Source organism: Salmo trutta, chromosome 9, assembly GCF_901001165.1.
Source record: "Salmo trutta chromosome 9, fSalTru1.1, whole genome shotgun sequence".
Classification (NCBI taxonomy): Eukaryota; Metazoa; Chordata; class Actinopteri; order Salmoniformes; family Salmonidae; genus Salmo; species Salmo trutta.
The window spans coordinates 23,379,903-23,392,459 of NC_042965.1; the positions used below are offsets into that span (position 1 = coordinate 23,379,903).

At 41.7% G+C, this 12,557-nt stretch overlaps 1 protein-coding gene across 1 annotated transcript in view; it reads right to left on the reverse strand.

The window, feature by feature from the left end:
• Positions 1 to 234: 234 nt before the first annotated feature.
• The window catches only part of tpcn1 (two pore segment channel 1), a 29,023-nt gene continuing 16,700 nt past the window's right edge, over positions 235 to 12,557 (reverse strand). The window contains exons 13-27 of the mRNA XM_029763104.1: positions 9,541 to 9,604; positions 9,393 to 9,437; positions 9,119 to 9,175; positions 8,574 to 8,627; positions 8,409 to 8,481; positions 8,192 to 8,299; positions 7,999 to 8,070; positions 7,812 to 7,901; positions 6,740 to 6,855; positions 4,334 to 4,380; positions 4,131 to 4,199; positions 2,379 to 2,475; positions 2,144 to 2,283; positions 1,919 to 1,999; positions 235 to 1,677 (exon numbers count right to left, since the gene is read on the reverse strand). Coding sequence (XP_029618964.1) covers positions 1,573 to 1,677; positions 1,919 to 1,999; positions 2,144 to 2,283; positions 2,379 to 2,475; positions 4,131 to 4,199; positions 4,334 to 4,380; positions 6,740 to 6,855; positions 7,812 to 7,901; positions 7,999 to 8,070; positions 8,192 to 8,299; positions 8,409 to 8,481; positions 8,574 to 8,627; positions 9,119 to 9,175; positions 9,393 to 9,437; positions 9,541 to 9,604 — 1,218 coding nt within the window. The 3' untranslated portion in view covers positions 235 to 1,572. The remainder of the gene's footprint in view (positions 1,678 to 1,918; positions 2,000 to 2,143; positions 2,284 to 2,378; positions 2,476 to 4,130; positions 4,200 to 4,333; positions 4,381 to 6,739; positions 6,856 to 7,811; positions 7,902 to 7,998; positions 8,071 to 8,191; positions 8,300 to 8,408; positions 8,482 to 8,573; positions 8,628 to 9,118; positions 9,176 to 9,392; positions 9,438 to 9,540; positions 9,605 to 12,557) is intronic.

The following is a 12,557-nucleotide window of genomic DNA, read 5'->3' on the forward strand; positions in this document are numbered from 1 at the left end:
ACCTCTCCCGAAGTCGTGCAGCGTTCTAAGACACGTCACTACAGACACCTTGGTTCAAATTCAGGCACCTTGGTTCAAATTCAGGCTGTATCGCAACCGGCCGTGATTGGGAGTCCCATAGGACGGCGCACAATTTGCCCAGCATCGTCCGGGTTTGGCCGGTGTAGGCCTTCATTGTAAATAAGAATTTGTTCTTAACTGACTTGCCTAGTTAAATAAAAATAAGATAAGTTAGCTATGCAAATGCACTTGACAAAGTGAAACATTTATTTAAATTATTCCTAATTTAATACACTGACAGAATAACAAGTTATAAAAGTAAAGTACTGTCTTAGGTTTGTTGAAACACTGGTTAGGAGATATAGCTGTAGGTTACTGGACAGGTGCAGGGGTTTGAGGGGTGTGTGTAGTGGCTTTTGAGGGGGCTTAGATTAGTACTGGCAGACAGGGCGGGCGTGTCTTGATGCCAGGACAGTCCGATGACCACTGACCTCAGAATGAACACAGAAGGGGTAGTGGCTACAAAATAGGCTGTAGAGTGTATCTACATGCAGCAGTGTTCATCTCATAGAGATGGAGGACGCAAAATTGTATCTGTCCCATTACGGCGTCTGAGAGCATTGGCAGCACCATTCAGGCATTCTCCATTTTGAAGTAGTCCATTTTCTTATTTTACTACTTCTACAAACTTAAAGGGAGTATAATGCCACCTGGAGTGTTTGAACAGGTATAAAGCCAAGGTTAGCGATTTACTGCCACATGCAGTTATGGAATGTCTGGGTACGAGTATAATTAATTGGCTGATCCTTCCTGATGACCTGGCTAGAATGATTTGATCCTTCCTTAAGCCATAGAAAGTCCCACCCAGTTGACTACTTCAAAATGGTGAAAGTCATCAAATGGCACTGCCCAGGCTACATCAGGCTTTTGGGCACTAGAGTCCTCTATTTATCTCTATGGTGTGTGTCCTTTATCTACAGGTGTGTGTCCTTTCCCTGTCCAGATGTGTCCTCTCTGTGCAGTTAAAAAAAAAAGAAAAAAAAAAGAGTACTGTGAAATCCCAAGTCCATCCTAGTGTCTCGTCGTACTCAGGTCCTGAACATCAGCTCTCTGTCTCACAGCTAGAGGGCCTAACCCTAACACTTAAAAACCCTGACCTCTAACCCATCCATCGATGCTCTGCTTCTCCTATCCATGCATCAGCAGACTAAGTCCTGTAAGGGTTGGGGTTAGATAAAGCTCTTAAACCTGTTTGAACACTGCGATCCAGTCAGAGAGAACATGATTTATATCAACACAAATCACTGCTGGGATCCAGGCTGTAGTCCAGTGACATCATCCCATCTGTCCACATCCCGACTGTCCAGCAAGATGCCAGGGTACAATCCCTCAGGATGGGTGGAGGGAGGGAGAGATGGAGTGTTGAGTGGGTCTCCGTATTGTCATTGTGGAAAACATTTAGTTCAGAGTGCTCTGTGGCATGATGACTGAAGTCAAAGAGGTGTGTTTGAAGAGAGAAACAGTGAGTGAGTATTAGTTGGTGCTAAGTAGTCCTTGTGAGTTGAGCTTGGGTTAGGATTCATGTTCAGGGCAGGGAGGAGGGATGTCCAGCTCTCTCCCCACTAGGCTTCTGTTTGACTGGGGTAAATTCTCTCTGGAGTACTCAGCATACCACTCCTACACACACACACACACACACACACACACACACACACACACACACACACACACACACACACACCATTTAAAAAAACGAAGTGTCAGAAATATAGTCATTTGTATAATCCCATTGGTTAGACAGTGAGGGAAGATCAACATCCTGTCTTCAGCTAGATCAAGTCATCTCAAATCTCATTTAAAGTGACATCTAAGATGGAGCAGTCTGCAGGGTTCTGGTTGTCATGGCAATGTGACTCACCTGAATCTCCTCCTCGTACATCTTCATGCTGAGGTCACTCTTGGTCCGCGACCTCCGACCCAGATACACCAGAGACGAGCTCTACACACGCGCGCGCACACACACACACACACACACACACACACACACACACACACACACACACACACACGTAAGTCTATATTTGTAAGAGTGTAGGATGGGGTTTGTGTGCGTGTATGTGAGTGTAGGTCTGTGTGTTCGCACCCCACTGCGGTCCATGGCCAGCAGTACTCCCTGTAGAGAGTTAAGTGAGGAGAGCCCAGGACACGTCTTCTTATAAAGCTCCAGAGTGGCCAACGCCTCGTCACGACTCACCTCTGCCTCAAACACTATACCGTTCTCATCTACAACACACAAACACACCATCTTTACACGCACATCTCAAGCATTACACCGTTCTCATCTTACTTTGACCGTTCACTCGCGCACACAGACTTACCCTCAGGGTCTAACAGTGGTTCTTTGTTCTTCCGGCTGTAATTCATACGGAACACAAACGCATCCAGGATGAAGGCAACGATGATGGTCATCACCACCTAGAGAGGACAGAGGGAAATTATTACACACGCTTGCGCACACAAAAACACAAACAAGCATACCTTACCGTTCAAAAGTTTGGGGTCACTTAGAAATGTCCTTGTTTTTGAAAGAAAAGCACATTTGTCCGTTAAAATAACATCAGATTGATCAGAAATACAGTGTAGACATTGTTAATGTTGTAAATGACTATTGTAGCTGGAAACAGCAGATTTTTTATGGAATATCTACATAGGCGTACAGAGGCCCATTATCAGAAACCATCACTCCTGTGTTCCAATGGCATGTTGTGTTAGTTAATCCAAGTTTACCATTTTAAAAGGCTAATTGATCATTAGAAAACCCTTTTGCAATTATGTTAGCACAGCTGAAAACTATTGTGTATCTGGAGCATCAGCATTTGTGGGTTCAATTACAGGCTCAAAATGGCCAGGAACAAAGAGGTTTCTTCTGAAACTCGTCAGTCTATTCTTGTTCTGAGAAATGAAGGCTATTCCATGCGAGAAATTGCCAAGAAACTGAAGATCTCGTACAACGCTGTGTACTACTCCCTTCACAGAACAGCGCAAACTGTCTCTAACCAGAATAGAAAGAGGAGTGGGAGGCCCCGGTGCACAACTGAGCAAGAGGACAAGTACATTAGTGTCTAGTTTGAGAAACAGACGCCTCACAAGTCCTCAACTGGCAGCTTCATTAAAAAGTACCCGCAAAACACCAGCCTCAATGTCAACAGTGAAGTGGCGACTCCGGGATGCTGGCCATCTAGGCAGAGTTGCAAAGAAAAAGCCATATCTCAGACTGGCCAATAAAAATAAAAGATTAAGATGGCAAAAGAACACAGACACTGGACAGAGGAACTCTGTCTGGAAGGCCAGCATCCCAGAGTTGCTTCTTCACTGTTGACGTTGAGACTGGTGTCTTGTGGGTACTATTTAATGAAGCTGCCAGTTGAGGACTTGTGAGGCACCTGTTTCTCAAACTAGACATTAATGTACTTGTCCTCTTGCTCAGTTGTGCACCGGGGCCTCCCACTCCTCTTTCTATTCTGGTTAGAGCCAGTTTGCGCTGTTCTGTGAAGGGAGTAGTACACAGCGTTGTACGAGATCTTCAGTTTCTTGGCAATTTCTCGCATGGAATAGCCTTCATTTCTCAGAACAAGAATAGACTGGCGAATTTCAGAAGAAACGTCTTTGTTTCTGGCCATTTTGAGCTTGTAATCGTACCCACAAATGCTGATGTTCCAGATACTCAACTAGTCTAAAGAAGGCCAGTTTTATTGCTTCTTTAAAATCAGAACAACAGTTTTCAGCTGGGCTAACATAATTGCAAAAGGGTTTTCTAATGATCAATTAGCCTTTTAAAATGATAAATTGGATTAGCTAACACAACGTGCCATTGAAACACAGGAATGATGGTTGCTGATAATGGGCCTCTGTCGCATATGTAGATATTCCATAAAAAAAAAATCAGCCGTTTCCAGCTACAATAGTCATTTACAACACTAACAATGTCTACATTGTATTTCTGATCAATTTGATGTTATTTTAAATGGACCAATGAAATGTGCTTATCTTTCAAAAACAAGGACATTTCTAAGTGACCCCAAACTTTTGAACGGTAGTGTACGTGTGCACACAGACACAACCGGTCTTACCATGGTGACGATGTAGAAGGTCATGAAGTAGAGGCGGCTCCAGTGAGTGGTCATGGATGTCACTCCTTCCTGTGGGGTAGGGGACAGCAGCTGTCAATCAACCTCAGCAACCAATCACAACGCTGGACAAGCTTGACAGTCAGGCAGCACCAGAGGTTTAATCAGATAGGCAGCATTCATTGTGAGGACGAACAGAGTATTACCATGGTGATGTACCAGTTGTTTACCACAGTCAGCTCAAACAGAGTCACTGCAGAGAGGAGAGGGAGAGAGATCCTGAATTCCAAATAAATCCCTAGCACTTTATTACACTGAACAAAAATATAAAACACAAAATGTAAAGTGTTGGTCCCATGTTTCATGTGCTGAAAAAAAATATATATTTTTTTTCTCCAAATGCACAAAAAGCTTAACTTCTATGGGCTAGGTGGGATGCGGAACACAGCCAGTGAAATATCAGGGCGGAAAATTCAAAAACAACAAAATGTCATAATTCAACTCTCAAACATACAACTATTTTACACCATTTTAAATATACACTTCTCCTTGATGTAACCACATTGTCCAATTTCAAAAAGGCTTTACAGCGAAAGCAAAACAGATTATGTTAGGAGAGTACATAGACAAAAATAATCACAACCATTTTCCAAGCAAGGACATGTGTCAATAAAACCCAAAACACAGCTAAATGAAGCACTAACCTTTGACGATCTTCATCAGATGACACTCCTAGGACATTATGTTACACAATACATGTATGTTTTGTTCGATAAAGTTCATATTTATATCCAAAAGCAGCATTTTACATTGGCGCGTGATGTTCAGAAAATGTATTCCAACCAAAACGTCCGGTGAATGTGCACATCTATTTACAAAAATGCTCATCATAAACGTTGACAAAATATATAACAATTATTTAAAGAATTATAGATAGCGGTTGCATCCAGGGGTAGTCTGTGTCAGATTTTAAAATAGCTTTACAGAGAAAGCACATTTTTGAATATTCTGAGTACATAGCTCAGCCATCACGGTGAGCTATACAGACACCCGCCAAGTTCGGGGTCACCTAAACTCAGAATTAGTATTAGAAATATTCTCTTACCTTTGCTGATCTTTGTCAGAATGCACTCCCAAGACTGCTACTTCCACAAGAAATGTTGTTTTTGTTCAAAATAATCCATATTTATGTACAAATACCTCCGTTTTGTTTGTGCGTACAGATCACTTATCCAAAGGCATAATGCGCGAGCGCGGAACGAGAGACGAAAACTCAAAATGTTCCATTACCGTACTTAGAAGCATGTCAAACGCTGTTTAAAATCAAATCTTTATGGTATTTTTAACGTAAAGTTGCGATAATATTCCAACCGGACAATAGCATATTCATTCAAGAAGAAAAAGAAGGAACGGCGTGCTCGCGTGACTGCGCATATCCAATCCCTTTGTTGCCAGGCAGACCACTCAGTAACTGAGCTCCTATTATCTGCCCAGTGACAGGAAAATGCTCAAACCACTTTCTGAAGGCTTTAGACAGCCAATGGAAGCCTTAGGAAGTGCAACGTCCCCCACAGACACTGTTTCTTCGATAGAGAATCAAAAGAAGAACTACAATTCTCATACTTTCCACTTCCTGCTTGGAATTTTCTCAGGTTTTTGCCTGCTATATGAGTTCTGTTATACTCACAGACACCATTCAAACAGTTTTAGAAACTTCAGAGGGCTTTCTATCCAAATCTACTAATAATATGTATATTCTATTTTCTGGGCCAGAGTAGTAACCTGTTTAAATTGGGTACATTTTTCACCCGGCAGTGAAAATACTGCCCCCTAGCCCAGACAAGTTAATTCGCTCAGATTTTGTGCACAAATTTGTTTACATCCCTGTTAGTGAGCATTTCTCCTTTGCCAAAATGATCCATCCACCTGACAGGTGTGGCATATCAAGAAGCTGATTAAACAGCATGATCATTACACAGATGCACCTTGTGTTGGGGATAATAAAAGGTCGCTCTAAAATGTGCAGTTTGTCACACAACACAATGCCATGGATGTCTCAAGTTGAGGGAGCGTGCAATTGGCAAGCTGACTGCAGGAATGTTCACCAGAATGTTAATTTCTCTACCAACTTCGTTTTAGAGAATTTGGCAGTACGTCCAACCGGCCTCACAACCGCAGACCACATGTAACCACGCCAGCCCAGGACCTCTACATCCGGCTTCTTCACCTGCGGGATCGTCTTGGCGGGAGTGGGGGGATCTGAGGAGTATTTCTGTCTGTAATAAAGCCCCTTTGTGGGGAAAAAATTATTCTGATTGGCTGGGCCTGGCTGCCAAGTAGGTGGGCCTATGCCCTTCAAGACCCACCCAAGGCTGCACCCATGCCCAAGTGGGTGGGCCTATGCCCTCCAAGGCCCACCTATGGCTGCACCCCTGCCCAGTCATGTGAAATCCATAGATTAGGGCCTAATGAATTTATTTCAATTGGGTTTCCATATATGAACTGTAACTCAGTAAAATCTTTGAAATGGTTGCATGTTGTGTTTATATTTTTGTTCATTATATATAACAGGGAACTGCCTAGTATCGACTACTGTGTGTGCATGTGTTTACCAAAGCTGCTGAGGATATTGTTGAAGTTGTTGAGATAGTAGTAGCCCTCGTCCAGCACCGTCCTGTTGCCTATGGTTACATTGATCTGCCTGTAGGAATCAGCTACTGTACTGGTACTGATAGGGGGGGTATGAGAGAGAGAAATAGAGTAGAGAGAGAGAGAGAAATAGAGTAGAGCGAGAGAGAAATAGAGTAGAGAGAGAGAGAAATAGAGTAGAGAGAGAGAAATAGAGTAGAGAGAGAGAAATAGAGTAGAGAGAGAGAGAAATAGAGTAGAGAGAGAGAGAAATAGAGTAGAGAGAGAGAAATAGAGTAGAGAGAGAGAAATAGAGTAGAGAGAGAGAAATAGAGTAGAGAGAGAGAAATAGAGTAGAGAGAGAGAGAGAAATAGAGTAGAGAGAGAGAAATAGAGTAGAGAGAGAGAGAGAAATAGAGTAGAGAGAGAAATAGAGTAGAGAGAGAGAGAGAAATAGAGTAGAGAGAGAAATAGAGTAGAGAGAGAAATAGAGTAGAGAGAGAGAGAGAAATAGAGTAGAGAGAGAAATAGAGTAGAGAGAGAGAGAAATAGAGTAGAGAGAGAGAGAAATAGAGTAGAGAGAGAGAAATAGAGTAGAGAGAGAGAAATAGAGTAGAGAGAGAGAAATAGAGTAGAGAGAGAGAGAAATAGAGTAGAGAGAGAGAGAAATAGAGTAGAGAGAGAGAGAAATAGAGTAGAGAGAGAGAAATAGAGTAGAGAGAGAGAAATAGAGTAGAGAGAGAGAGAAATAGAGTAGAGAGAGAGAGAAATAGAGTAGAGAGAAATAGAGTAGAGAGAGAGAGAAATAGAGTAGAGAGAGAAATAGAGTAGATAAAGAGAGAAAGAATAGAGAGAAATAACATAACTGAAACCCATGTGAACCACCCTGACCAAGATAGCCATCTTGTAGTCATATTACTAGAGCTCCAATATCCTTTGTAGAATTCATAGTCTGTGGTAGGCTCTGCTTCGAACAACGTGTCAGGGTAGACTTACAGGTTGATGTGTGGAGTGTGTGAGGAAACTGTGTGTATGAGGAGTGTGTGTGTGACTCACTTGCAGCAGTTAGGGTAAACTACTTCAGCGAAGAACTCCATCCCCACGATGGCAAAGGAGTAGTAGAAGATGATCAGTGTCAGCCCCAAACTGAGAACACACAAAGGTTCTTATTAAAAGGTTCATACCTGCCTTGTATGTAAATATAGTGGGTTATGGTTCAGAGGTCAGGAAGTAAAGGCGTTACCTTGCCATCCTTGGGAAGAGTTCAAACATGGTGTCCAACACGTTGCGATACCTCTGCTTTATCTTAAACAACCTGAGAGAGAAAACACACACTTACACGTGATGATCATTACAATATTTATAAAATCTACATATAACATGTACCTAACAAAATAACCCTGAAAACATAGATGTGTGTTGTCATAGTAACCCACCTGAGTAGCTGCAGCGGTCTGAGCACCACAATGAAGTAGAAGGGCTCCATGTCGAAGGCCAGGGCAATCAAGCCCAGAAAGGCAAACACCGTCACAGAGAAGTCAAACCTGGTGAGGCGAACACAGAGACACTGATGGCTACTAGGCTACTAGATAATCACAGTGGACATGCTAATGGTTGAGGGTAGGGTGTTAGGGTTTAATGGTCGGTACTCACAGGTTCCAGCCAGAGCTGAAGTAGGCCAACGGCCCCAAGCCTGTTATTTTCAACAACACCTCCACCCCATAGACTAGAGATTGAGAAAGAGAGAGAGGGGGGAGTACAAATGTGTGTTCTCACTAGTGACAAAGAGGAGGTGGCTCTGTGTGTGTGTGTTCTTACTGGTGAGGAAGATGATGTAGCTCCAGGGAACCATTCTGGACCAGGAGAATCCACCTGCAGGAGAAGGGGCCAGGACAGAGATCAGAAACAGTCTAGTCCTGAACTAAAAAGCATGCTCAATAGAGAATCTGCATTAAATGTACTTTATAGTTTGGGAATAGGTTTAGTTACTATTCAACATATAGGTCTCTACTAAGACTCCTACTATTCAACATGTAGGTCTCTACTAAGACTCCTACTATTCAACATGTAGGTCTCTACTAAGACTCCTACTATTCAACATATAGGTCTCTACTAAGACTCCTACTATTCAACATATAGGTCTCTACTAAGACTCCTACTATTCAACATGTAGGTCTCTACTAAGACTCCTACTATTCAACATGTAGGTCTCTACTAAGACTCCTACTATTCAACATGTAGGTCTCTACTAAGACTCCTACTATTCAACATGTAGGTCTCTACTAAGACTCCTACTATTCCACATGTAGGTCTCTACTAAGACTCCTACTATTCAACATGTAGGACTCTACTAAGACTCTTACTATTCAACATGTAGGTCTCTACTAAGATCCACACTCCGTTAACGGCCACCACCACATCTAGAGGGGAGAGAGAGGAGAGAGAGGAGAGTTAGGCTGTCCTAGAGTAAGTTTGTCCTAGAGTAAGTTTTGTCCTAGAGTAAGTTTTGTCCTAGAGTAAGATTTGTCCTAGAGTAAGATTTGTCCTAGAGTAAGATTTGTCCTAGAGTAAGATTTGTCCTAGGATGACAACACAAATCATAGTACTATAAACTACTAATAATGGATGTCCACTTACACATGGTGTACTGGAAGGCTTTAGACTTGACCAGCAGGTTGATGCCTGTTAGAAACATAAACAGAAGGAGGTCAGTCAGTCTGAGTCACCCCAGATAAGAACACAGCATTAGATGGATGGAAGATAGAAGGGAAAAAGTAAGAATCACCTTTGAAGATAAGAAAAGTAGTGTGTGGAAGATCATCAAACCAGTGTTCCCCGCTCCGCCGTGCCTACAGAGTACAATAACACACACAGACGGCACAGAGAGGTGTGTATATAGGTACAGGTATCCACACAGAGAGATGGGAAAATTGTGTGTGTGTTGTCATGACTCGATCCTGGGTGAGGATCAAAGGTTCCAGATCAGCTTGGCAAATGGCTGACAGATAGCCAGGGGGGAGTGGGGGGAGTTGTGCCGGTTCTGGAACCTTAACACCCGGTCATAAATTGTGTGCCGCAAAAGGGTCTTTCCTGCCCTGGAGTATTGGGAAAAGAATGTGCTTTGTGTAGAGAGACTTTGGCCGCCAAAACCTTTTTGTGCAGAAAGTGAAAATGGGAACAATATTTATAAGATAGGAATGGTCAGTGGGGATCAAAAGAATAATCATGTCATAATGTTTATTATTTTGTGATGTCATTAACCTCTTGAGGACCCCTTCGAGATAAAATCCCGTTAACGGGATTGGTTGGACAACAACCAGTGAGAGAGCACGGCGCGAAATTCAAAACACAAAAATCTCAAAATTAAAATTAAAGTATTATATGTCATTTTAAAGACAATCTTCTCGTTAATCCAACCACATTGTCCGATTTCAAAAAGGCTTTACGGTGAAAGCAAAACATTAGATTATTTTAGGATAGCACCTTAGCAAAAAACAATAAAAAAAACAGCCATTTACCAAGCACAGATAGCCATCACAAAACCAGATATACAGCTAAAATTAAGCACTAACCTTTGACAATCTTCATCAGATGACACTCCTAGGACATCATGTTAGACAATACATGCATTTTTTTTGTTCGATCAAGTTCATATTTATATCCAAAAACCCCATTTTACATTGGTGCGTGACGTTCAGAAAATGTTTTCTCCCCATTACTATTGATGAAAGGGCACATCAATTTACAGAAATACTCATCATAAACGTTGACAAAATGTATAACAATTATTTAAAGAATTATAGATAATCTACTCCTTTATGCAACCGCTTTGTCAGATTTCAAAATAACTTTACGGAGAAAGCACATTGTTCAATATTCTGAGTACAGAACTTAGCCTTCAATGCTAAGCTATACAGTTAGCCTACAACCACGGCGTCGACAAATCTCTAAAATATGTTCGAAATATTTTCTTACCTTTGCTGATCTTCGGCGGAATGCACTCAGAAGGACTCCCACAAGAAATGTTCATTTGTTCTGCAAAGTCCATCATTTATGTCCAAATACCTCCGTTTTGTTGGCCCATCAGAACACTATTACAATGCCATGAGGCGTGGGCGCAAATCCATAGACGAAAAGTTCAAAGGTTCCATTACCGTTTGTAGAAACATGTCAAACGATGTTTACAATCAATCTTTAGGGTATTTTTTAACGTAAAATTGCGATAATTTTCCAACCCGACAATGGGTATTCATCCCAGAAGAAAAATAACGAACAGCGAACTCGCGTGCATGCGCGTCACGAGACACCTGTCTTCAGACTGGCCACTGATTGACTGAGCCACAATTTTCCGCCCGGTAACAGGAGACGGATGAAACCAGTTTCTAAAGAAAGTTGACAGCCAATGGAAGCCTTAGGAGGTGCAACGTAAACCCTATGTCACTGTAGTTTCTCAAGGGACTCAAAAAAAGAACAACTACATATCTCATTTCTCCCACTTCCTGGTTCAATTTTTCTCAGGTTTTTGCCTGCCATATGAGTTCTGTTATACTCACAGACACCATTGAAACAGTTTTAGAAACTTCAGAGTGTTTTCTATCCAAATCTACTAATAATATGCATATTCTATTTTCTGGGCCACAGTAGTAACCTGTTTAAATTGGGTACGTTTTTCATCCGGCCGTGAAAATACTGCCCCCTGGCCCTAAGAGTTTTTAAGGATGGTATAACTAAATAACTGTAACTTGGAAAGGCTACGCATTCTATTTGTTAAGTTTACATCTAAATGTTGTATAAAATATATGATTAAGTATGAACTTTTGGTTAAGTTATAAATGTGATTTTAGTCTTCTAAATTAGATAATTGTTTTTCATAACTTTTGCCCAGTCAGTAACCATGCCCATGTGAGCACAGACATTGTATCGGCGTGATGGAACGCCCCCTTTTTACCCGAGGATAAAAGCCTTGGTAACTAAATTTACATTCAGACTAGACAGCGTGGAGTGGTGGCTACACGGCTGAAAATGGTGCGGCCAAAAGACGTGACACCATGGTCAACACATTGAAATGGTTGGAAACTCTGAAAAGCAACACGACGTGAGAAGATAACCTCCACTACGAGGCCAGAAACATTCACAGTCCGCAGCTGTGCATGTAAAAGTGGTCCTAACACTTTGACTAAAGACATGAGGTGGGAAGCAAAAATCCCATCTCAGACAACCGTTGGTACAACTGAAGTATCTCGTCTAACAAGCACTTCACTACCAGAGAAGCTCTACAACTAAGGAGGACATTGTGACCTCTGGTGGACAACCAGAGCCTTACATCAAGCCATACCCCATAGACGGATCGATTGGTTTCAACAGAGAGACGACAGAGAAAGACATTACGCATAAATATATACATTGCATTTCTTATCCAAATGAGCAGTGGTTCATGTGCAAAGTATTACTATTCCTTTGAGCGTAGGTTCCAAATGTATCCAAGTGTTGTCTCTCTTTACCTACCCCTCCCTCTCCATATGTGTAACAAGCCATCATATCTTGTCAGTCCACTAGGGACTTTTATCTCATGTAAGTGTGTATGTATATTCTGTGTTATTATTTATTTAGTAAATAAATTATTAAATCAATTGGTGTAGAACTGAATAATCAGAAAAGGCTGGAGTTCTTGCAGATTCAAGAGGTCTACGACGTTCAGAATGAGACTGATATGAGTTAATGAATAATAAGTGACTTATTGATGTAAGAGATATCTATATATCTTTCGAATTTAATTCGGGAGATGGTAACTCTTCCCGTGGT